General features: G+C 39.3%; 1 protein-coding gene across 1 annotated transcript in view; it reads right to left on the bottom strand.

Moving 5' to 3' along the window:
- Positions 1 to 24,837, bottom strand: part of THSD7B (thrombospondin type 1 domain containing 7B) — a gene marked incomplete at its 5' end in the record, with an annotated part of 794,653 nt that overhangs the window by 570,672 nt on the left and 199,144 nt on the right. The window contains one exon of the mRNA XM_081243155.1: positions 18,970 to 19,218. Within this exon, the coding sequence (XP_081099281.1) occupies positions 18,970 to 19,218 (249 nt within the window). The remainder of the gene's footprint in view (positions 1 to 18,969; positions 19,219 to 24,837) is intronic.

Genomic DNA, 24,837 nt, shown 5'->3' on the forward strand with positions numbered 1-24,837 from the left:
ACAGAAACCAGAGTAAAAATGAAATCAAGTAACAGACATCAAAATCAGGAAGCAAATCTCTAAGAAACCTAAGAGTGAGCAAAGCCTCTCACAATGAGTGTCATCATTCTAAAAAGCTTGAAAGCTGAGGATCATCAGTCTTGTGAAAATCCCATTGTAGAAAAAGAATTTGGACAATCCTGTGGGGTTTGCTGTAATAATTCTTCTACCTCTGCCTCACTATTTGATCTTCACAGGGTTTTCCAAGTGAAACTCAGTCACCGGGCTGGGCAAGAGTCTGAAATGTAGAGTTCAGGTCCTGTTTATTACTAGGGGAATATAGACAATAATATGTTTCTAATTCCTGGGCATGAGATCGAGAAAAGTCCAGGTCTTCCCAGAGATGGTCCTTCTCCAGAGGTGATGCTCCAAAGCCCTTTCTCCTCACTAGACAGAGTTGTCACCCTTGGCTTCATGGTGACCCAGGCAGAAGGCTTGTCTCTTGTGTCCCTGAGTCTGAGGGTACAGGTAGCTCGCTTGCCTCTGGACTCCAGGGCAAGGCACAGTGAGGTAGGGGTGGGTTATTGGATGGTTATCACATTCGCATTTCAAACCCTCTTCCTCCAATGATTCCCTAAAAGGAGAGCTCTCTGTCTATTAAGGAGGTCAGATATAGCCCTGACTCCAAGACTCCTATGATATAGTGAGCACATAGGTAGGCAAAAAGGGGCAGTGCGGTATAGACAGCAAGCATGCTTTCGAGTCAAACCGACATGGTTTGAATCTGAGCCTTGCCACTTACTAGTCACGTGACTTTCACTGAGTTCTATTTTGTAAAATAGGGATAATAATACCAAATGTGAATCAAGGAGTATAATAAATGTTCAATAAATGTTAATTCCCTTTTTTTCTTGTGGCCTTCTACACCTGCCTTTTGTCCCCTGCTGACACAGAAAACACACACACACACACACCAACACTGTACTTATAAGAACTTAATTGATTTCATCCAAAGTCCTACTATGAAGGATCCAGGAATGCCATGGTCTAACTTCTAAGAACCAAAGTTCAGCAAAGAGCATAAAAGAAACTTAGAGAGTTTAGAATTATAGCAAGTCACAGTAATTTGTTCACTTGTTTGAAAGGAATGGGCCATGCTGTATAAATTGCTTTTTCAATTAATTTATCATGACACTATAAGAATTAGAAATGGAGGAATTGTGGAAGTCATTATGGACAAAAATGAAACGGAAAATTTAATGACTATATATATATATATATGTATATATATAGTCTTATATATAATGTAACAAAAACCCTGTTGGTAGCCCATTAACCAAAAACACCCAGATTTTATTCATTGGCAAACAACGAATTGTCTAAAGATATAGAAGACATTTATCACTACTGCTATTGTTTACTACCCCAGAGAAAATACCAACCCAGAAAGAGGCAAAGGAAAAAACACACCAGTGAAGGGTTTCTAAATTCCTGTTTAAAATGCAGGTCCTTTCATAGTCTGTCGTTTTCTTCTTCATTTTTTTCAAATGCACTATCTATGTTTAATCACAAATCACCCAGAAGCCATGAAAACTGAACAGTCTGAATTCCACCAACCTGGGAAAGTGTCTCTATGATCTGACAGAATGAGAAATCAAAGGAGACCGCTCGGCTAAACGTTGCTTGTTATCTCCTTTAGTAGGGATAGTCCTCCAGGCTCCGGACAACTTGGCTTTCTGACTGCCAGGGGCATTCTCTTTAATGGCTAAGTCCATGTCAAAGATCAGGCCTTTCCACCCTCTCTCTCCCAACTCTGATGCCTTTCAACCCAGCCTCACTTTGTCCTTCTGCTTAGGAGGGAAAGAGCGGGTATTTCAAAGGCCAGCATCCTGCCTTTTGTGGGTGAGCAGCATTTTGAAACCAAGTGTAGAAATGCCTCAACTAAACGGCCATGACATGAAAACAATTAGTTGATCCTCATAGCCCCTTACGAACATGACCTAGGATCCCTTTGTCTTGTCACACACCCCAGCTGAACAGGATAGACAAAGCGTTCATTTCTTCAGGCTTCTAGGGTACCATGACAAATCCCCCAAGTAATAATAACATCCAAAATGTTCTGCATGCTTACTCAGTACCAGGCACTGCACTAACAAATCTAGGTGCATGACTTCATATAATCCTCCCAACAAGCCTATGAAAAAAATATCATTTCCTCTTTTACAGATGGGAGAATTGGCATAAAGAATAAGACATTTTCCAAGGTCACCTAATTAAGTAAGTGAAAGAGCAGGATGCAAAGACAAGTATATCTGATTCTAAAGCACATCTTCTTAATGAAATGATTCTCTGGTAGATTAAAACGGTGAATGGTAAACTCATGAAACTTGGTCTGCGGATATAAAAAGCAAGTCTGTAAATGACAGGTAGCTACCTGCCCAGCCATGATGAGGACAAATAAATGTTGGTCTTGGTCTGAGGAATTGCTTTCTGGGATGAAGCAAAAAAAATATCATCAGTTGATGACAGTGATACTGTCACTGACAACTGACCAGTAATACTTTACAGTGCCAGTATAATATTCCTTCCAGTCTCAAACACAAAGACAGTTTGAGAATATCACACAGCCACTCACTTTATAATTCAAACGCTGTGGTCACATAGGGTCAGATTTTAGCACTTTCAGGAGATAAGTACAAGTTAAAAAGACAAACAAAATATAAGCCAAATAAAAGAATCTCTAATTGTAAAAATGCAAATTTCCGGGCTTCCCTGGTGGCACAGTGGTTGAGAGTGTGCCTGCCGATGCAGGGGACATGGGTTCGTGCCCCGGTCCGGGAAGATCTCATATGCCGTGGAGCGGCTGGGCCCCTGAGCTGTGGCCGCTGAGCCTGCGCGTCCAGAGCCTGTGCTCCGCAACGGGAGAGGCCACAACAGTGAGAGGCCCACGTACCGCAAAAAAAAAAAAGCAAATTTCCACCAAATGGTGCAATGACACTTTTTTTGAAGAGTAATGCTTTTTCAAGGCCCTGAAGTCAAATTCTCCATTTTGCTCCCTGGTCACTGTGAATGTTAGGTAAACCTGCCATCATCTGTTCCTGTAAAAATGACTCCAATGTCCCCACTATTAGTGAGAGAGAACACTGTCAGCCACTCATATACTGAATACACAGGGGAAACAACTTGTGAAAGAAAATCTCAGTTAATGTAAAGGTATGTATGAGAGATGGATGGCAGAAGGAACCAGAAAGCAGGACTCCCTAACTCCGTAGGAACAAAAATAAGCCTGCCCAAGAGTAAGCAAAAATCATTTACTCAACCATGTGTTCATTCCTCCTTTCTTTCAAGAACTAATTCTTGAGCTCCAACTGTGTGCCAAGTATGATTTCTGACAATAGAAATGCATAGCAGTGAGCAGGACAAAGTCCCTGACCTTGGGAAGATGACCTTCTAGTGGGGCAGATAGACAGAAATGAACCAATACATAACACGGCATCAGTAACATGTCCATCAGAGAGAAATGGAGGAGGAGAGCTATTTCAGTGCCATGACCAGGAAAGTCTTCAGAATCCGGAATAAAATGAAACAGTGGGCAAAAGAAAGGGTGGACAAGGAGAATTCTAGACAGAAAGAAGAGCATGTTCAAAGGTCCCAGGGAAGGACAGTGCTTGGCACTTTCAAGGAAAGCACAGAGGCCAGTGTGGTTGGGATAGGCAGCTCAAGGCAGGAGGGAGAGGGAGTGAGAGACGGTCAGGGGCCAGGCTACAGAGAGCCTGGTGGGCTGAGGAAGGGCTGTGAGTGTTACTCCAAATGTGCTAGGAAACCACTGCCAAGTGTTGAGGAAGGCAATCATATCACGATGAGGTTTAAATTTTTAAGAATCATCCTGGCCACTGATTAAAGAATAGACTATAGGGGAGTGGGAGAAGTGAGACGAATTTGGAGGCCTTTGCCAGTCCAGGAGACATGATGGTAGGGCTTTAATTGGGGCAGTCACAGTGAATGTGATGAGAAGTGATCAGATTCTGGATACAATGTGAAGGTGGAGACAGCCTTCTAATGGATTAGATGTGGATAGGAGATAAAGAGAGAAGTGAAGAATGATTCCAGGGGCAGGAGGGGAAGATGGCGGAAGAGTAAGACACGGAGATCACCTTCCTCCCCACAGACACACCAGAAATACATCTACACGTGAAACAACTCCTACAGAACACCTACTGAGCGCTGGCAGAAGACCTCAGACCTCCCAAAAGGCAAGGAACTCCCCCCGTACCTGGGTAGGGCAAAAGAAAAAAGAATAAACAGAGACAAAAGAATAGGGACAGGATCTGCACCAGTGGGAGGGAGCCGTGAAGGAGGAAAGGTTTCCACACACTAGGAAGCCCCTTCGCGGGTGGAGACTGTGGGTGGCGGAGGGGGAGACTTCGGAGTCGCGGAGGAGAGCGCAGCAACAGGGGTGCGGAGGGCAAAGTGGCGAGATTCCCGCACAGAGGATCGGTGCCGACCGGCACTCACCAGCCCGAGAGGCTTGTCTGCTCACCTGCCAGGGCGGGCGGGGCTGGGAGCTGAGGCTCGGGTTTCGGGTTTCGGTCAGAGCGCAGGGAGAGGACTGGGGCTGGCAGCGTGAACACAGCCTGAAGGGGCTAATGCGCCACAGCTAGCTGGCAGGGAGTCCGGGAAAAAGTCTGGACCTGCCGAAGAGGCAAGAGACTTTTTCTTCCCTCTTTGTTTCCTGCTGCGTGAGGAGAGGGGATTAAGAGCGCCGCTTAAAGGAGCTACAGAGAGGGGCGCGAGCCGCGGCTAAAAGCGCGGACCCCAGAGACGGGCGTGGGACGCTGAGGCTGCTGCTGCCGCCGCCAAGAAGCCTGTGTGTGAGCACAGGTCACTGTCCACACCACCACTCCCGGGAGCCTGTGCAGCCCGCCACTGCCAGGGTCCCGGGATCCAGGGACAACTTACCCGGGAGAACGCAGCACGGCGCGCCTCAGGCTGGTGGAACGTCACACCGGCCTCTGCCGCTGCGCACTTGCCCCGCCCTCCGTGCCCCTCTCTCCCCCCCCAACCCTGAGTGAGCCAGAGACCCCGAATCAGTGGCTCCTTTAACCCCGTCCTGTCTGAGTGAAGAACAGACGCCCTCCAGCGACCTACATGCACAGGCGGGGCCAAATCCAAAGCTGAGACCCGGGAGCTGTGAGAACAAAGAAGAGAAAGGGAAATCTCTCCCAGCAGCCTCAGAAGCAGTGGATTAAAGCTCCACAATCAACTTGATGTACCCTGCATCTGTGGAATACATGAATAGACAACGAATCATCCCAAATTGAGGAGGTGGACTTTGAAAGCCAGATTTATGATTTTTTCTCCTTTTCGTCTTTCTGTGAGTGTATACGTGTATGCTCCTGTGTGAGATTTTATCTGTATAGCTTTGCTTTCACCATTTGTCCCAGGGTTCTATCCGTCCGTTTTTTTTTCTTAATACTTATTTTTCATTTTAATAACTTTATTATATTTTATCATACTTTCTTTTATTTTACCCTATCTTTCTTTCTTTTTTTCCTTCCTTCCCTCCTTCCTTCCCTCATGCCTCCCTCCCTCCCTCCCTCTCTCCTTTCTTTCCTTCCTTCCTTTTCTTTCTTTCTTTCTTTCTACTTCTACTAATTCTTTCTTTCTACTTTTTCTCCTTTTTATTCTGAGCTGAGTGGATGAAAGACACTTGGTGCTCCAGCCAGGAATCAGTCCTGTGCCTCTGAGGTGGGAGAGCCAACTTCAGCACACAGGTCCACAAGAGACCTCCCAGCGCCACATAATATCAAACGGTGAAAATCTCCCAGAGATCTCCATCTCAACACCAGCACCCAGCTTCACTCAACGACCAGCAAGCTACAATGCTGGACACCCTATGCAAAACAACTAGCAAGACAGGAACACAACCCCACCCATTAGCAGAGAGGCTGCCTAAATTCATAATAAGTCCACAGACACACCAAAACACACCACCATACGTGGACCTGCCCACCAGAAATACAAGATCCACCCTCATCCACCAGAACACAGGCACTAGTCCCCTCCACCAGGAAGCCTACGCAACCCACTGAACCAACCTTAACCACTGGGGACAGACACCAAAAACAACGGGAAGTATGAACCTGCAGCCTGCAAAAAGGAGACCCCAAACACAGTAAGATAAGTAACATGAGAAGACAGAAAAACACACAGCAGGTGAAGGAGCAAGATAAAAACCCACCAGACCTAACAAATGAAGAGGAAATAGGCAGTCTACCTGAAAAAGAATTCAGAATAATGAAAGTAAAGATGATCCAAAATCTTGGAAATAGAATAGAGAAAATGCAAGAAACATTTAACAAGGACCTAGAAGAACTAAAAATGAAACAAGCAATGATGAACAACACAATAAATGAAATTAAAAATGCTCTAGATGGGATCAATAGCAGAATAACTGAGGCAGAAGAACGGATAAGTGACCTGGAAGATAAAATAGTGGAAATAACTGCTCCAGAGCAGAATAAAGAAAAACGAATGAAAAGAACTGAGGACAGTCTCAGAGACCTCTGGGAAACATTAAATGCACCAACATTCGAATTATAGGGGTTCCAGAAGAAGAAGAGAAAAAGAAAGGGACTGAGAAAATATTTGAAGAGATTATAGTTGAAAACTTCCCTAATATGGGAAAGGAAATAGTTAATCAAGTCCAGGAGGCACAGAGAGTCCCATACAGGATAAATCCAAGGAGAATTCCTCCAATACACATATTAATCAAACTGTCAAAAATTAAATACAAATAAAACATATTAAAAGCAGCAAGGGAAAAACAACAAATAACACACAAGGGAATCCCCATAAGGTTATCAGCTGATCTTTCAGCAGAAACTCTGCAAGCCAGAAGGGACTGGCAGGACATATTTAAAGTGACGAAGGAGGAAAACCTGCAACCAAGATTACTCTACACAGCAAGGATCTCATTCAGGTTTGATGGAGAAATTAAAACCTTTACAGACAAGCAAAAGCTGAGAGAGTTCAGCACCACCAAACCAGCTTTACAACAAATGCTAAAGGAACTTCTCTAGGCAAGAAACACAAGAGAAGGAAAAGACCTACAATAACAAACCCAAAACAATTAAGAAAATGGGAATAGGAACATACATATCGATAATTACCTTAAATGTAAATGGATTAAATGCTCCCACCAAAAGACACAGATTGGCTAAATGGATACAAAAACAAGACCCATATATATATGCTGTCTACACGAGACCCACTTCAGACCTAGAGACATATACAGAGTGAAAGTAAGGGGATGGAAAAAGATATTCCATGCAAATGGAAACCAAAAGAAACATGGAGTAGCAATTCTCATATCAGACAAAACAGACTTTAAAATAAAGACTATTAGAAGAGACAAAGAGGGACACTACATAATGGTCAAGGGATCGATCCAAGAAGAAGATATAACAATTGTAAATATTTACACACCCAATATAGAGGATCTCAGTACATAAGGCAAATACTAACAGCCATAAAAGGGGAAATCGACAGTAACATATTCATAGTAGGGGACTTTAACACCCCACTTTCACCAATGGACAGATCATCCAAAATGAAAATAAATAAAGAAACACAAGCTTTACATGATACATTAAACAAGATGGACTTAACTGATATTTATAGGACATTCCATCCAAAAACAACAGAATACAATTTCTTCTCAAGTGCTCATGGAACATTCTCCAGGATAGATCATATCTTGGGTCACAAATCAAGCCTTGGTAAATTTAAGAAAATTGAAATTATATCAAGTATCTTTTCCGACCACAATGCCATGAGACTAGATATCAATTACAGGAAAAGATCTGTAAAAAATACAAATACATGGAGGCTAAACAATACACGACTTAGTAACGAAGTGATCACTGAAGAAATCAAAAAGTAAATCCAAAAATACCAAGAAACAAAATGACAATGGAGACACGACGACCCAAAACCTATGGGACGCAGCAAAAGCAGTTCTAAGAGGGAAGTTTATAGCAATACAATCCCACCTTAAGAAACAGGAAACATCTCAAATAAACAACCTAACCTTGTACCTAAAGCAATTAGAGAAAGAAGAACAACAAAACCCCAAAGTTAGCAGAAGGAAAAAAATCATAAAAATCAGATCAAAAATAAATGAAAAAGAAATGAAGGAAACGATAGCAAAGATCAATAAAACTAAAAGCTGGTTCTTTGAGAAGATAAACAAAATTGATAAACCATTAGCCACACTCATCAAGAAAAAAAGGGAGAAGGCTCAAACCAATAGAATTAGAAATGAAAAAGGAGCAGTAACAACCGACACTGAAGAAATACAAACGATCATAAGAGATTACTACAAGCAACTCTATGCCAATAAAATGGACAACTTGGAAGAAATGGACAAATTCTTAGAAATGCACAACCTGCCAAGACTGAATCAGGAAGAAATAGAAAATATGAACAGACCAATCACAAGCACTGAAATTGAAACTGTGGTTAAAAATCTTGCAACAAACAAAAGCCCAGGACCAGATGGCTTCACAGGTGAATTCTATCAAATATTTAGAGAAGAGCTAACACCTATCCTTCTCAAACTCTTCCAAAATATAGCAGAGGGAGGAACACTCATAAATTCATTCTACGAGGCCACCATTACCTTGATACCAAAACCAGGCAAGGATGTCACAAAGAAAGAAAACTACAGGCCAATATCACTGATGAACATAGAGGTAAATATCCTCCACAAAATACTAGCAAACAGAATCCAACAACACATTAAAAGGATCATACACCATCATCAAGTGGGGTTTATTCCAGGAATACAAGGATTCTTCAATATACGCAAATCAATCAACATGATACACCACATTAACAAATTGAAGGAGAAAAACCATATGATCATCTCAATAGATGCAAAGAAAGCTTTCGACAAAATTCAACACCCATTTATAATAAAAACCCTGCAGAAAGTAGGCATAGAGGGAACTTTCCTCAATATAATAAAGGCCATATATGACAAACCCACAGCCAACATCGTCCTCAATGGTGAAAAACTGAAAGCATTTCCACTAAGAACAGGAACAAGACAAGGTTGACCACTCTCACCACTCTTATTCAACATAGTTTTAGAAGTTTTAGACACAGCAATCAGAGAAGAAAAGGAAATAAAAGGAATCCAAATCGGAAAAGAAGAAGTAAAACTGTCACTGTTTGCAGATGACATGATACTATACATAGAGAATCCTAAAGATGCTACCAGAAAACTACTAGAGCTAATCAATGAATTTGGTAAAGTAGCAGGATACAAAATTAATGCACAGAAATCTCTGCCATTCTTATATACTAATGATGAAAAATCTGAAAGTGAAATTAAGGAAACACTCCCATTTACCACTGCAAGAAAAAGAATAAAATATCTAGGAATAAAACTGCCTAAGGAGACAAAAGACCTGTACGCAGAAAATTATAAGACACCGATAAAAGAAATTAAAGATGTTACAAATAAATGGAGAGATATACCATGTTCTTGGATTGGAAGAATCAACATTGTGAAAATGACTCTACTACCCAAAGCAATCTACAGATTCAATGCAATCCCTATTAAACTACCACTGGCATTTTTCACAGAAATAGAACAAAAATTTCACAATTTGTATGGACACACAAAAGACCCCGAATATCCAAAGCAATCTTGTGAACGAAAAACGGAGCTGGAGGAATCAGACTCCCTGACTTGAGACTATACTACCAAGCTACAGTAATCAAGACAGTATGGTACTTGCAAAAAAACAGAAAGATAGATCAATGGAACAGGATAGAAAGCCCAGAGATAAATCCACGCACATATGGTCACCTTATCTTTGATAAAGGAGGCAGGAATGTACAGTGGAGAAAGGACAGCCTATTCAATAAGTGGTGCTGGAAAAACTGGACAGGTACATGTAAAAGTATGAAGTTAGATCACTCCCTAACACCATACACAAAAATAAGCTCAAAATGGATTAAAGACCTAAATGTAAGGCCAGAAACTATCAAACTCTTAGAGGAAAACATAGGCAGAACTCTCTATGATATAAATCACAGCAAGACCCTTTTTGACCCACCTCCTAGAGAAATGGAAATAAAAAGAAAAATAAACAAATGGGATCTAATGAAACTTCAAAGCTTTTGCACAGCAAAGGAAACCATAAATAAGACAAAAAGACAACCCTCAGAATGGGAGAAAATATTTGCAAATGAAGCAACTGACAAAGGATTTATCTCCAAAATTTACAAGCAGCTCATGCAGCTCAATAACAAAAAACCAAACAACCCAATCCAAAAATGGGCAGAACACCTAAATAGACATTTCTCCAGAGAAGATATAGAGATTGCCAACAAACACATGAAAGAATGCTCAACATCATTAATCATTAGAGAAATGCAAATCAAAACTACAATGAGATATCATCTCACACCAGTCAGAATGGCCATCATCAAAAAATCTAGAAACAATAAATGCTGGAGAGGGTGTGGAGAAAAGGGAACACTCTTGCACTGCTGGTGGGAATGTGAATTGGTATAGCCACTATGGAGAACAGTATGGAAGTTCCTTAAAAAACTACAGATAGAACTACCATATGACCCAGCAATCCCACTACTAGGCATATACCCTGAGAATACCATAATTCAAAAAGAGTCATGTACCAAAATGTTCATAGCAGCCCTATTTACAATAGCCTGGAGATGGAAACAACCTAAGTGTCCATCATCCGATGAATGGATAAAGAAGATGTGGCACATATATACAATGGAATATTATTCAGCCATAAAAAGAAACGAAACTGAGCTATTTGTAATGAGGTGGATAGACCTAGAGTCTGTCATACAGAATGAATTAAGTCAGAAAGAGAAAGACAAATACCGTATGCTAACACATATGTATGGAATTTAAGGGAAAAAATGTCATGAAGAACCTAGGTGTAAAACAGCAATAAAGACACAGACCTACTAGAGAATGGACTTGAGGATATGGGAAGGGGGAAGGGTATGCTATGACAAAGCGAGAGAGAGGCATGGACATATATACAATACCAAACGTAAGGTAGATAGCTAGTGGGAGGCAGCTGCATAGCACAGGTAGATCAGCTCGGTGCTTTGTGACCGCCTGGAGGGTTGGGATATGGAGGGTGGGAGGGAGGGAGATGCAAGAGGGAAGGGATGTGGGAACAGATGTATATGTATAACTGATTCACTTTGTTATAAAGCAGAAACTAACACACCATTGTAAAGCAATTATACTCCAATAAAGTTGTAAAAACAAACAAACAAAAAGAATGATTCTAAATTGCCTTTGTCCCAAGTACTAGCAGCACAATTGCTTGGCACTGAATTCTTACCTGAGACAGCCCAGGAAAGGGGACAAGATCTCAGACATCAGGGCGACCATGTATTATAACTGTGAAATTCAGTTTTTCTTCATTTACCTTCTAGAATCTGCTTTCTGAAGCTTTCTCCCACACCTGGAACTCACTGTCCGATTTCTTCATATGTACCCCATAATTTAAGTCTATTCTTAGGAAATGATGAATAAATGTATTCACAAGATAAATATTCAAAGTTAATATTAAACATTTTATCATTCTAAAAAGGTATACGCAGTTTAAAAGAAGAAACCAAGATTAAACCAAAGAAAGAAATTTCTAATGGTGGGAATACATATTCCCATGAAGAGATAGAGGAGACAAATTCTGAATTAGGAAAAGCTACTCGAGGGCCAGAAATTCAATCACCCAGATAGCCAGCTTGTCTTCCTGAGAGTGATGTTGTCTAACCCAAGGAATCCTGTATTCAAACCTCTCCAAATTGATGGGGGGAGGGCAGAAGGAATAAGGAATGAATGCATTGTTCTGAAGCAAGGAATAGATATATCCTAAATTAGCAAAGCCAAAATTAGAAAAGTAGGCACATTTAGTGACTATTTTTAAAAGACTTCCATCCTACTAAGGTGACATAAAGTAATTCTAATAGCAGTAGGATGGCAGGACCATCAGTTTTATAGCAACCCCTGCCCTTTAGAATGCATGCTTTGTCACTTTCAGAATACTTAGAATTGCTTACAAAATGTGAATTTCTTTTCTCCTTCTTCTAAAGGCTTAGATTTAAAGCAAAGCAACATGGAATAGAATCTTAAGTGATTTAATGATGACAGACTGAAAGAATAATTGCATTAGTGAATGGTCCTGTTTTGACTAAGCACATATAGATTTGCAAACACTCTTGGAACTGAAACCCTAGTGCAAGGTATTCAAATTAAATGTGTGTATATTAAAAATCAGTGTACTGCAGCAAGACTAATTTATGATAATATCTGTTGTCCTTTTAAAGTTGTAAATTCATTTAGAAAAGAATTAACTTGTCATTTTTTGCTGAACAGACGACCAAAATAAAGAGAGCCAATCAAGCTTTATACATCTTACGCTCTAGTAATCTTTTATTGAACAGAGTGGGACTATTGATTATGGAAAGCTACTCTGAAGTGCAAAGCTCTTTGGCAGATGGCTTTGCTAGCCAAACTCCACATATGTATTATTAAGAGATTTCTATCACTACGCACAGCACTTAGTAGTACATTAACTTTCTTACACTAACAGGGGAACAGATCTTCCATCCAGGAGAGCTGAAAGTGGCACAATGGGAACTCATGGAACAATATGCACCAGTAAAAGCTGGACTCAGTAAAAAGGCATCAGTCTCCTTCTGCTGAAACAATTTACAGATGCTTTGAAACTGTCGTTTCTTTCCTGAAACAGATTCTCCTGAGGGTTCCAGGTCATGACTCCTTTACTCCTCAAGTCCTGCAAAGAGCTGCTTAATTAAAACAATTTTTAAAAAAAGCTTCCTTAAAGAACCCATTAATTCATTTAACAACCATTTATTGAGCTTCTATTATGTGCAGGGTGTTAGGTGCTGTGGTAGATGATCAATTGAAAAGATACATTAGAGATGGTAGGTGACGTGTGTGCCATTCTTTTCCAGAAGGCAAACTTACATATTCAGATTGTGATCTCATTACTCATCCTTCTCAAAGCTACTCTTATAACCAATGAAGACAGAAGCTTCTTATCTGGAAAACCAGACACACTTAGCAAAAGCAAGGCAGCCATTGGGGACCAAGTCACATCAAGCTCTGTGTGTTTATTCCTTCCCTGGGTAGGCATCATTATGTAATCTCCTTGATGATGCCAATTTTAGATGCTCTTTATAAGAAATGACTTTGAATCCTTCACACACATAATATAATAAGTATCAGCCTGGAATAAAGTACCCTGTGCATAATATTGTTCTGGATCTGCCCCACATTTAATGATCCATCCATTGTCTGCTGAGCATTTACTCTGAGCCAGGCTCTTTTATAGGTGCTACCCGCTCTAAAGTAGGGGATAAAAATGCATTAACAAAAAATCCAGATACATATGTTTGGAATGATGTGTGGGAACATTACTAACTATGAAACACTCTTAAAGAACATGGGTATCAGTTCAAGATGCTCTAGTTTTTATGTTTTTGTTTTTTGCAGTACGTGGGCCTCTCATTGTTGTGGCCTCTCCCGTTGTGGAGCACAGGCTCTGGACGCACAGGCTCAGCGGCCATGGCTCACGGGCCCAGCCGCTCCACGGCACATGGGATCTTCCTGGACCGGGGCACGAACCCGTGTCCCCTGCATCGGCAGGCAGACTCTCAACCACTGCGCCACCAGGGAAGCCCAAGATGCTCTAGTTTTTAATGAGTATATTACACAGGATTCCGAAGATGAATAAACTAAGTGAACACAGACTAAAATCTCCTGAATTCTCCAGCAATTAGCACAGTGACAGTCTGAAGCAGGTGTTGAACAAACATCTCTTCAAGACATGTTAACCCTGTTCCAGCACTCACTTCGTTCCAATGGGCAGAGGAAGCCAACTACCAAGCCAAGTTTTACTCACCATCCCTTCTGCTGGCACCATTCCTGGCTTCAACACTCATCTAAAAAATCCATCAACTAATCCCCAGAGTTTTCTCAAGGAAAACTTGAGAAAATTTTAGATTTTAGAAAATCTAAAATCGGGTTCAGTGCCTTAAAGAGACGGTAGGAAAAACAGGCTGGTCACAGGGGGTTGTTTTAGAAGCACATCAAAGTGGGATGCAGGAGACCCAGATAGACCTCTCAGTATGAGTCTGCACAGACAGACCTTTTGCGAAGAATCTCTAGTTCACCCATAGTAAACTCATACATACCAGAGATAAGGAGGGACAAATTATGAGACCCCATCTATTCAGTGCCAGACTGGAGTGTTGAAGCAATGTTTAGGAAATTGGCTTTTCTGTGCAGTAATATCACACAGTCTATGTAATACAATCAGCCACGCAGCTTCTGCCTTGAGATCATCTTTAAAGTTTTACTCTATGTTGGTCTTTATAACAGCACTGTCTTATATTCAATTTTAAACTCTAAATGATCATTTAAGAAGTAGAACAGCCATTTTGGTGTGAAAGCCTCCTGGTGAGGTGGTGGACGTTGCTGGTAGGTCATCTGAGGTGACCAAGAAAGATGTTGACATTTTTCAGTATTCTTGTGTGTTACAGTGTCTTCAGCCAAAACAGGCTCTTGGCTTAAGCACGAAGGATCTGGAGTCATAGCTGTTCCAGCATCAAGTCATGTCTCAGCTACCTGTATCTGCTGCCTTTCCTTATGCTATCCAGTAAACAGGGCCACCTTATCACTTATTGTCTTAGAATGCTTTTCACCTCCCTCTTAGTTGAGATGTAGGATCTAATACTTTAGATGTTAATTGGGACAAAAGAAAGAACCCAAGTGCCAAGGCATCTTATAAAGCACATATCTTTCAGTGTTTTGAGGCAGAGAGTAACATAATGCCTAAAGCCATGATGACAATGATAAGAGGTAAACGCACCAATAGAAAAGGTAGCCAGTGACAAGCAGATTTGTCCCATCTCTCTCATTTCTATCCCAACCCCATAATGTACAGCATGAGTTCTTACTGTTATGTTGGAGGGAGGGAGCACAAAATTTCAAGTAGACCGTATAATACTGAAGAAGAAGGTTTCATGGAGTCTACATATATCTTGGTCAAAAATAGCATACTTTTGAGACGAGCTTAAGGCTACACAATGCTAACTCCCGTATACAGTTGACCCTTGAACAATGTGGGGTTAGGGGTGATAATCCTCCATGCAGTCAGAAAATCTGCTATAACTGATAGTCACCCTTTGCATCCATGGTTCTGCGTCTATGGATTCAACCAACCTCAGATCATGCGGTGCTGTAGCATTTACTATTCAAAACTACCCACCTCTAAGAGTACCTGTGCAGTTCAAACCCCTGCTGTTCAAGGACCAACTGTAGTTCTAAAATTTCCCAAGTTAGCTTAACATAGGCTGGTCTCTGTCTCCTTTCAGGTTAACTTATGCTAGCTGCCCTGAGGCGCTTCCAAAGTGTTCAGTCTCAGGGAGCTCTTCGAGAAGGGGTTCCTCATGGTCACATTTCCTTTCATGGAATCATGCCTTAGGGATTGGCACACATAGTGTTCATAGTGAAAATGCTGATCAGTGGAGTCCAGCTGGTGAGATGAGTAGCCCCCAAGCTATGCAACTAAAAACTGTTGTGAGCACTATGAACATGTAGGAACCAGAGCACATCTCTAGCTTATCTCTTTTCGGAATATTCTTCCTCTAATTACCTGAAAGACTAATTTCCTCACTTCCTTCAAGTCCTCCCCCCAGATCCTGCTAGTTCAAATGAGGCTTCTCTAAGGACACTCTCTTTAATTCTGTAACCTGAGCTGATCCGCCATCACAGCACCCCAGAAGCCTCTATCTTTGCCCTGCTCCAATGCTTCATTTTTTCCATATCTTGTACACAAAGTATATAGTTTATTTTATTTATTTTATTTATTTGGTATATCTTCACTAAAATTTAGGTCCCACAAGGGGGAGGGAACTTTGTCTAATGTGTTCTCTGAGGTATTGGAAACAATTAACGTACTGCTTGGTACATAGGAAGAGCTCAGAGTATATTTATTGAGAAAAGGAACACATCTCCTATAGCAAATATGGTGGAAGGGTAAAAGCCAAACAGCATTCTAAGAGAGGACATTTGCCTGCTGGGGAGAAGGATGGTGAATTAAATTGCTTGATGCATATGAAGTGCTCATGAATTCTGGGAAAGGAAAAATGGACATTTTTGTTCCCTCAGAGATTTTTGTTTCCATTTCCCTTGTTCACAATGAATTTTAATCACTGGTGTCCAAGTAGAAACAAAAGTTAGCACACGGCCTTTCTGCTTTCCTGTGGTAGAGGCCAAAGCTCGGATTTCAGACAAATAAGAATGTCAGCCAATGTTAATTTTGTTGCTATTATTTATACATGCTCTTTTCCACCACAAAGTGGGATCATTAGTTAACACATCAGTCTCCCTGGGAAACACTGGTTGGTATTCAGTGAATTTTCGAAGACTCCTATTTCCTACAAATTCACTATTTGAGAAGGTTTTTAGAAAATGTCATACTCAGTAACATTTCCAAACAGCAGAACTAGAGGCCCAGGTTCATCTCCAATGAACTTTGTCAGGCCCTGTTTTCAGATGTTAAGGTTCAATCAAATGAAAAATACAGAAATTAATCTTGGGTACATCTTGAAGTATTACCATTCCATGGTATATTGTTGGAAAAAAATGATACATATGAATACATGTATATGTGTGTCTATACCCTTATCTGGGTGTGTGTCTTCACTATGATTATCATTAGGGTCAGTGTGATGTATTGGAAAGAGCACTGACCTTGAAGTCAAATGGACTTCAATTTGAATCTGAACAGTACCGATATACATCCCTCTTACTCTCAAAAATGTTCTATTTGGATAACACATTCTATGTTATTCTAAATAATCTTTATAAAATCTCTGATATAGTTATTGGCCAACAGTAGATGCTCAATAAAAGGTAGTCGTTCTTTAACAAAAGGTTATCCAACTCAACTTTCTCAACATCATCAAGGAGGCACCACTCTGATGATTCCAAGAGAATCGTAATAGTTATTAATAAAGAAAAGAGAAGAAAAAAAATAGGGGGATGTCTATAAATCAAAAAACTGTTAAAAATATCAGGAAGAGGTCATGCCATTCCATGAAAGGAATGAAGAGAACAGGCACCAAGGTCAAGGTCATCATTAAACCCAGATTCTATTCCTAGCAGCCTAACATTGAGAACCCTCCTAAATAAGGCCTCCACGGGGGAAAAAAAGTCTCCAAATCACCCAGAAGAAATAACTGTCTACTCCATTAAATTACTACTGTATGCCTTCCAAGGAAAGGAGGGATTCTCTTACTGGAGGAAATGAAACCAAAACCCACCTGCAAAGAGCAACAATAAGAGTCAGTATTCGTGTAGTGCCTCATGTGCTGAGCACTGGGACGGACAGTGCTAGTCTGTAGCTGTTCAACCTTCAACACAGGCAGTATAATTAGACACTTTTATTGAAGAGGAAAATGTCTTAGAGAAGTTGTATAGCTTGTCCAAGGACACACACTTTAAGTGTGATGGCGATGCAATTCTAACCCAAAGCCTATCCAAGTTCAAAAGGGACAAAGACCTCAGGTTTTCTTTCCAATCCCATGTTTTGCCCCAAATTAGTGTCTTGAAAGATTGGACACAAACTCAATACAATTAGGGAGGATTCTGTGACAACAGGTTAATCTGTCAAGGATCGTGAACTACATCTGCTTTCTCTGCTTTTCAGGCAAGAAATGATGTAAATCTAAGGAGTCATTTTAGTAAAAAATGAACAATCAATACGTAAGGGGTATGTTGAATCGACCCTGATTTCAATGGTGAGGTGGAGGAAGTGAATGACTATGAATGTGTAAACAGGAACTTGCTCCTCTATAACCACCCCCAACCTCAACCTTTGCCCCGCCCATACATGGTTTATTTCAGGTTTAAGGAATAACCAGGCCCATCAACAACACCAGCTGAGTTTGTAACCCACTTACCCTTCACATATCCCCAGATGATTAATTTCTACAAGAAGTTATTTTTTGCCTCATTTTATTTTTCACCGAGGGAGTGATCTGAAATCTCAGAGACTATAGAAAAGTTCCATCTAAAATAGCTATTTAAATCTAATATACAGATTTCAGAGATAGTTCAGGGCAGCTGTCCAGCAGGAATTATTACAAATTCATCCCCAACAGACTTCTAAACATCCAGCCCCAGTGATTTCTGTCATTATCAGACTGATCCCGCTGTAAGCCAACAACCAGAGGAAAACGCACTGGAGGTCTTCACCAAGGGCTACACAATCGGGCAAAATATAACCAATATCAAGATATTAAATTTAGCTACTAATTTATGTCAACCTTTCTCAGCATTCTCTGGTTCCCTAGGGACTCTGAAATAGAAACAATGCCCAGAGCAGCAGTGACTTTCAGAGAAAGAGCATCCTTAGAATCAGGCGGCTATCACTCATTAACTATGTAACCTCAGAAGTTATTTAATCTCTCTGAGCATCAATAGCCTTATTTGCAAAATGAAGATGCTTATGAATGGCGTCTTAGGTTGTAATAAAAATTAGGTGTGACATGTCAGGTAATGATAACTAATGGTTATTAAGCATTTATGATATGCCAGGTGCTGGATGAAGTAAGTACTGCTAGTAGAAAAGTAAACTGAGGCACTAGATTTAAGTCACTTGCCAAAATTCACATAAATTAGAAAGTCATAACAATCACATAATTAGAAATAGGATTGGAGCCCAAGCAATCAACATGACCCATGTTCTTACCCCCCTAGGCTTTACTGCCTAATATGAAACTCTGTACTGAGCCATAAGTCACAGCTACAGTTGTTGTTAACCTCTCTATACCACATAAAATGAGATTATATAGAACAACTGAACACTCATGCCAAAGAATACACAATACCTGGGACATGAATGCAAAAGTTCTCCTTCAACAATGCAGGCCTCTTTCTCGAGAAGTTCAGGGCAGTCCTCTCCGCCTCCAACAGCAATGTGCTTCACGTTCCGGCTCCTGCTTCTAAATCCTGGCGAGAGGCTCCCTGAATGGCACGTCTTGGAGCAGGGGCTCCAGGAGGACCACTCGGTGGTTTCGCAGTCTTTTGGCATGATGCAGGACTGGATGGTCACAGGCAAGGAATCTTGCATGCAAAGGCTGAAGGAAAAGAAACAGAAAACTGTAGGCCATAGACTAAATGGGTACAACCAACATTATGAAGTGCCTATTCTGGATGAAAAGAAAAAACCTGAAATCTGGGATAGCGTTCAAGTAGGAGAATTTTTTTTTTAATGTTAGAGGCATTATGATAAAATATTGAAGGACATACATTTTAAGAATGAACGCTCTGTTTCATCTGAAACTGTGAAGTTATTTCACTCTCGCAAGACACATGTGTAAGGTGAGTCCACATTGTACCTTGTCCAAAGCATCATCAGAAATAACAGAGGTTCTTCTCATGCTCTTTCACCTATGATACAGCCTAGAATTACCCATTGTTCAGTGGTTCCTAGGTGTCACACACTGTACTGTACTTCACAGGCACTTTCTTACAACAGTCTCTTGAGTATACATAATTATTATGTCCATTTGTAGATGACAATACTTAAGGTCAGGAGGGCTAAATCATTTGTCTAAGGTCAAAGAAAGGTAAATGTAAGCTTTCGAGTATTATTCTGTCCATTCTTTTAAATACTAAGCAATTAAAAAAATACATAAATGTGGTATTATGTTTCCCCATACTGTTAGGCTCTGTGCATCAATTTCCTCATCTGCAAAACTGAAGTGCTTTCAAATACTAACAATGTAATTGGAAAACAGATAAATAAAAAGATAACATGATAATGTGATGAACTCAACATAAAAGCACTTACAATGATGAGGAGAAAAACTGATGAGGCAGTGATAGACCACCTGGGAAAGCTGGGGCCAGGGGTTAGGCAGGTTCTAAGACAGAAGGACACCTGAGCTGCATTTTAAAAGATTAATGGGAACTTCTCAGGCATGGAATGAAGACTATTTTAACTCAAGGAAGTAGCATATTTGAAGCCCTGAGATAAAATTTGTGGGTATACGAACCAGTGGTATGCTAGAGCTGGATTTACTGTTTAACAAGGACCAACTGTAAAATTTTCAGGAATTTTGCAAGCCCGTTGATTTCATGTAAGTAGCTTAAAATTAGCCATGGTGGAATTATTTACACTATAGAAACCAGCAAATGTCATAAATCAAGTCCCTTTACCCTACCCTGACCCCTTCAACCCCCAAAACTGGTGGTCAAATATTCACAAGCACACCAATGGGGGAAAGTAAAAGCCAACTTGTCAATTGTCATAAATGTGTCCATTTATGACACATAAAGTTCAAAGAGGAATGTGGATAAATATTAGGTATATAGTTCTTCAAAAGGGATTTCTGGAAAGGCTAAGGAATTTGGATTTAATTGAGCATTAAATAATTTTAAAGGGAGAAAATCAGACTCATGTAGGGAGACAATATTTTGAGTATTATTGGCATTTTTTTCTTTTTTTCACTTTGTTGTTGTTAGTATTTCCTTTATTCAGTCAAAGGCATCCATTACTTTGGGGAAGAAAAGGATAATTTTGACAGGAATGTAAATCAAAGAAAGGGTCAATGTTCAAACACTGACTTCCAAAATTGAGCCTATGAAACTTGGTGGAATAATACACAGGGTTTGGCAATAGTTCCTTTGTATGTGTTTAAAAAGAGAGAAGTATTAAAATGTTTCCAAGTTTCTGACTTGGGAAAGTATGTAGATTAAGGGAGCCACCAACAGAAATGGATTATAGTAGAGAGTGTGCAGGGGAGAATGAAATATGTTCATATTTGGCCACAGTGATGAGTAAAATATAGTGAGATTTCCATACTGATATTCATCATGAAGCCATAGAGGATTAGTATGGCTTTCAAATTTCACAATGATATAAGATAAACTTTTGGTCCAATATTTTTTAAAAGTCTATTCAGATCATATTATCCTCTTCAAAATGAAAAAAAGCAATGTATACCTCATTACCATCACTCAATCCAATTAGATATTTGGGGGGCCTGGGATCAAGACAAAGTAGGAAGAACCTCGCTTGAAAATGCCCCACATAAATCATAATGTATCATCACTGTACAATGTGGAGGAAAGAGGGAAGGCCCACCTATTTTTTGGTTTATGATATAACAGAAGGCTGTTAATCAACAAGTTTCGAGGTTTTGACATTTCAGAAATTATTATTGGCTGAGTTATGCCCCTCTCAAATTCATATGTCAAAGTCCTAACCTCCAGTGCTTCAGAATGTATCTGTACGTGAAGATAGTCTTTTAAATGTGGTCACTAGTGGTGGCTCCTAATCCAGTATGACTGGTGTCCTTATAAGAAGAGATTAGGACACAGACACACACAGAGGAAGAGTATGAGAAGGCTTGGAGAGAAGACAATGATCTACAAGCCAAAGAGAGGCCTTAGAAGAAACCAACCCTGCTGACACTTGATCCAGCCTCCAGAACTGCGACAAAGTTAATTTCTGTTAAGTTACAGTCGTGGTACTTTGTTAAGGTAGCCCTGGCAAACAAAAACAGAACTTTAATAAAGTTTTTAATTGGTGTATGTTTTTAGATAAGGAGTTTTAATTTCTCAGAAGGATTTTCTTCTTCCTTTCCTAAAGAAGATCCCATACTATACAGTTCTCTGTCTACAGAAGTAGTGGTTTGGTTCTTACCATTTCTTAGCTGTCACTCTCATCTTTCCCGAACTGACTTTTCCTATTGGACCAGAAGAAGGGGTAGGATTCCAACAGTACAAGTACTTGCATGGAGTTGCAGGGATTAATCAAGGCTTTTGTAATTTTGAAAAGGGCTCCTAATTCTTGGAATTAGGAAGGGCATATGTTGCACTGATTACATATTTACTTATTTTTAAAGTTATTTTTATTAACTTGCCTCCTCGGTTAAAAAAATAATAATAATAAAAGGTATGACATAGGGCCCTGGTCTAATGTGATCACTGAGATTTCTTTTTACCGAAATAGTGGAATAAGCACTAAATGGTGAATCCGAAATATGTGTCCTGAAATTTGCATCATAATGCATTAGCAGGACCTTAGTCTCATGGCTACTTAGTTTCATTATTTGCAGGAAAAAAAAGAAGAAGAAAATGTGATCTGCTTAGCTCCCCAGAGTTACCTTACCCTTCAGTTCAAGTAGAATCACCTTATAAACTAAAGTCCAAAACAAACATTCCTGCCTATACACAGAATTGGGACTCAATCTTTCCACAGAAGGTGGTATGCCTTTTTAATAAAACAGACATATAGTGTTGATTTATCTTAAAAAAAAAGAGAGAAGCTACGGTAATTAAACCTCCTTGAGATTTATAGAGTACGTTATCATTTGTAAATTACTTCACAAGTATTCAACTGTAAAGGAAATCTTTGAAACCAAAAATAACTCTAGCTATTGTTACCTCCTCTGGAAATGTAAGGAAATCTCTTTACATACAAAATAAGGACAGAGCTCTTAAAAGATAAAAATCAACAGAAAAATACCCTTATTTCATTAACACTTCAATTACCACTTTAAAATAGTATTAAATATCTCAAACATTCAGAAAAGTAGAGTAATGTAATAAACACTCCCATACTTTACTAGCAAAGGCTAACATTTACTTCAGATTTCATTAAATAAATAAAAAATTATAAATTCAGGTGAATTCCCTGTGTCTTTTGTAATCCCAGTTCCATCTCTCTTTCCCAGACACAGCCCCTATCCTGGAATCGATTTTTATTATGCTCCACCACATTTTTATACTTTAACTAAATATGTACATCTTCATAAATAGCATTCATTGTCTTGCATGTTTTTACAAGTTTTACTTAAATATTATTTTGTTATACATATTACTGTGGAAATTATTTTCCTCACTTAATATTATGACTTCTAGATCTATCCACGTTGATAAATGCAGATAATGTACATTCATTTTTATTAGTGAGTAATATCCCCATGTGAATACAGGGCAATTCATGTATTCATTTTACCATTAGTACACCTTTTGGTTGTGCTTAATTTCTTATGATTCCACAGGATTATGTATTAAACCTTCTTTTACATGTCTCTATGTTGTTACACATGTGTGAGAGACTTCCTGTGTATTTTTGCCTGGAGTTAGACCATAAATAGTCATGTAAACAAATATAATAGGTATTGTGGTAATTTTCCTTTCCTACATGCTCAAAATTCTTGGTTTTAACAGACTTATTTTTCCAAAATATTGAGAAAGTGCACTTCCTTTTCCAGGTAACCACTGAGCTTTATTCATATTTTTCTCAGATAATTAGTGATTACTCAGATTTCCTATCTGATGAATTAATCATTCATATTGTTTGTCCATTATGGTAGGTGGACTAATGGTGCCCCCAAAATATCCACATCCTAATCCCTGAAAGCTGTGAATATGTTACCTTACGTGCCAACATAAACTTTGCAGATGTGACTGTTAAGGATTTTGAGAGGAAGAGATGATCCTGGATTATTCAGGTGGGCCCAATGTAATTATAAGGGTCTGTCTAAGAGGGAGGCAAAGGGGCCACAGACAGAGAAGTAGATATGATAACAGAATCAGAGGCTGGGATAATACATGACCCAATGAATGTGGGCAGCCTCTAGAAACTGAAAAATGCAAGAAAACAGATTCCCCCCTAGAACCTCCAGGAAAAGAAAAAAAACAAAAACAAAAAAAAACACAGAATAATGTCTTCAAGATTTCTTAACTTTTAGGCTTCTGACCTCCAAAACTATAAGCTAATACATTTGCATTATTTTAAGCCTCTTAGTTTGCTGTAATTTGTTACAGAACCTGTAGGAAACTAATACGTCTATCTTTCCATTCGGCTGCCTTTTTCTTATTGAATTTCATAAGTACACACAAACATGATGATGACAGTAAACAGATATATGGAGAGAAATACAGATTCTTTATAGTAACCTGTTGTTTTCTCTATATGCTACAAATAACTTTTCCCATAATTTTACTTTTAATTTTGTTTATACCGTCTTTTGTGGTACATAACATTTTAGTTTGTTTTTCAGTCTTTCCCTTTATAGTTTGTGCTTTTTGACCACAAACAAGATTTTTTTCCCCATCCCAATGCCATAAGTTGTGCTCTCATATTTTTTCTTCTAGAAAAGTTTTATATTTCCAATTTGATATTTAGCTCATCAGTCAATTTGATATATATTTTCATGTACTGCATTTTATATGAAGGACCTCCTATTTTGGAAACATCAACATTAAACACATTTGTCCTTCTTGTTTAACCTATATAATTCTGATTTTTTCCCCTATTTTCAGTATTCTTTTCTTTCAAAGAGATTTCCTCAAAATTATCTTCAAACTTTTTATTAATTATTTTGCAAACATATTTTGCAAATTTTTAATGTCCAATATGTCTTTCTTATTTCCTACTTATTTATTTTTAATATTACCCTGCTTTTATTTCATGAATGAATATTTAATATCTTTGACAATATTAAATGTAACCATTTTTTTAACTTTCATGATCCTTTGCTCTTATGGATTAGAATGAATGAAGTATCACAAGCACAGATTGGAAGCTCTTTGATCACAGGTGGGTCTCATCAAATGGTAAACATTTCTGTTGGCTGATTATGTGGAACTCAGACCATTTTATTGGAGACCCTCAAATGCTGGTCTCCATCAGTCTTTATTCTTTAGTTCACCTTTTTCCCAAGATAAGAATTCTACTA

Source organism: Mesoplodon bidens, assembly GCF_964165515.1.
Source record: "Mesoplodon bidens genome assembly, chromosome: 8".
NCBI classification, from domain to species: domain Eukaryota; kingdom Metazoa; phylum Chordata; class Mammalia; order Artiodactyla; family Ziphiidae; genus Mesoplodon; species Mesoplodon bidens.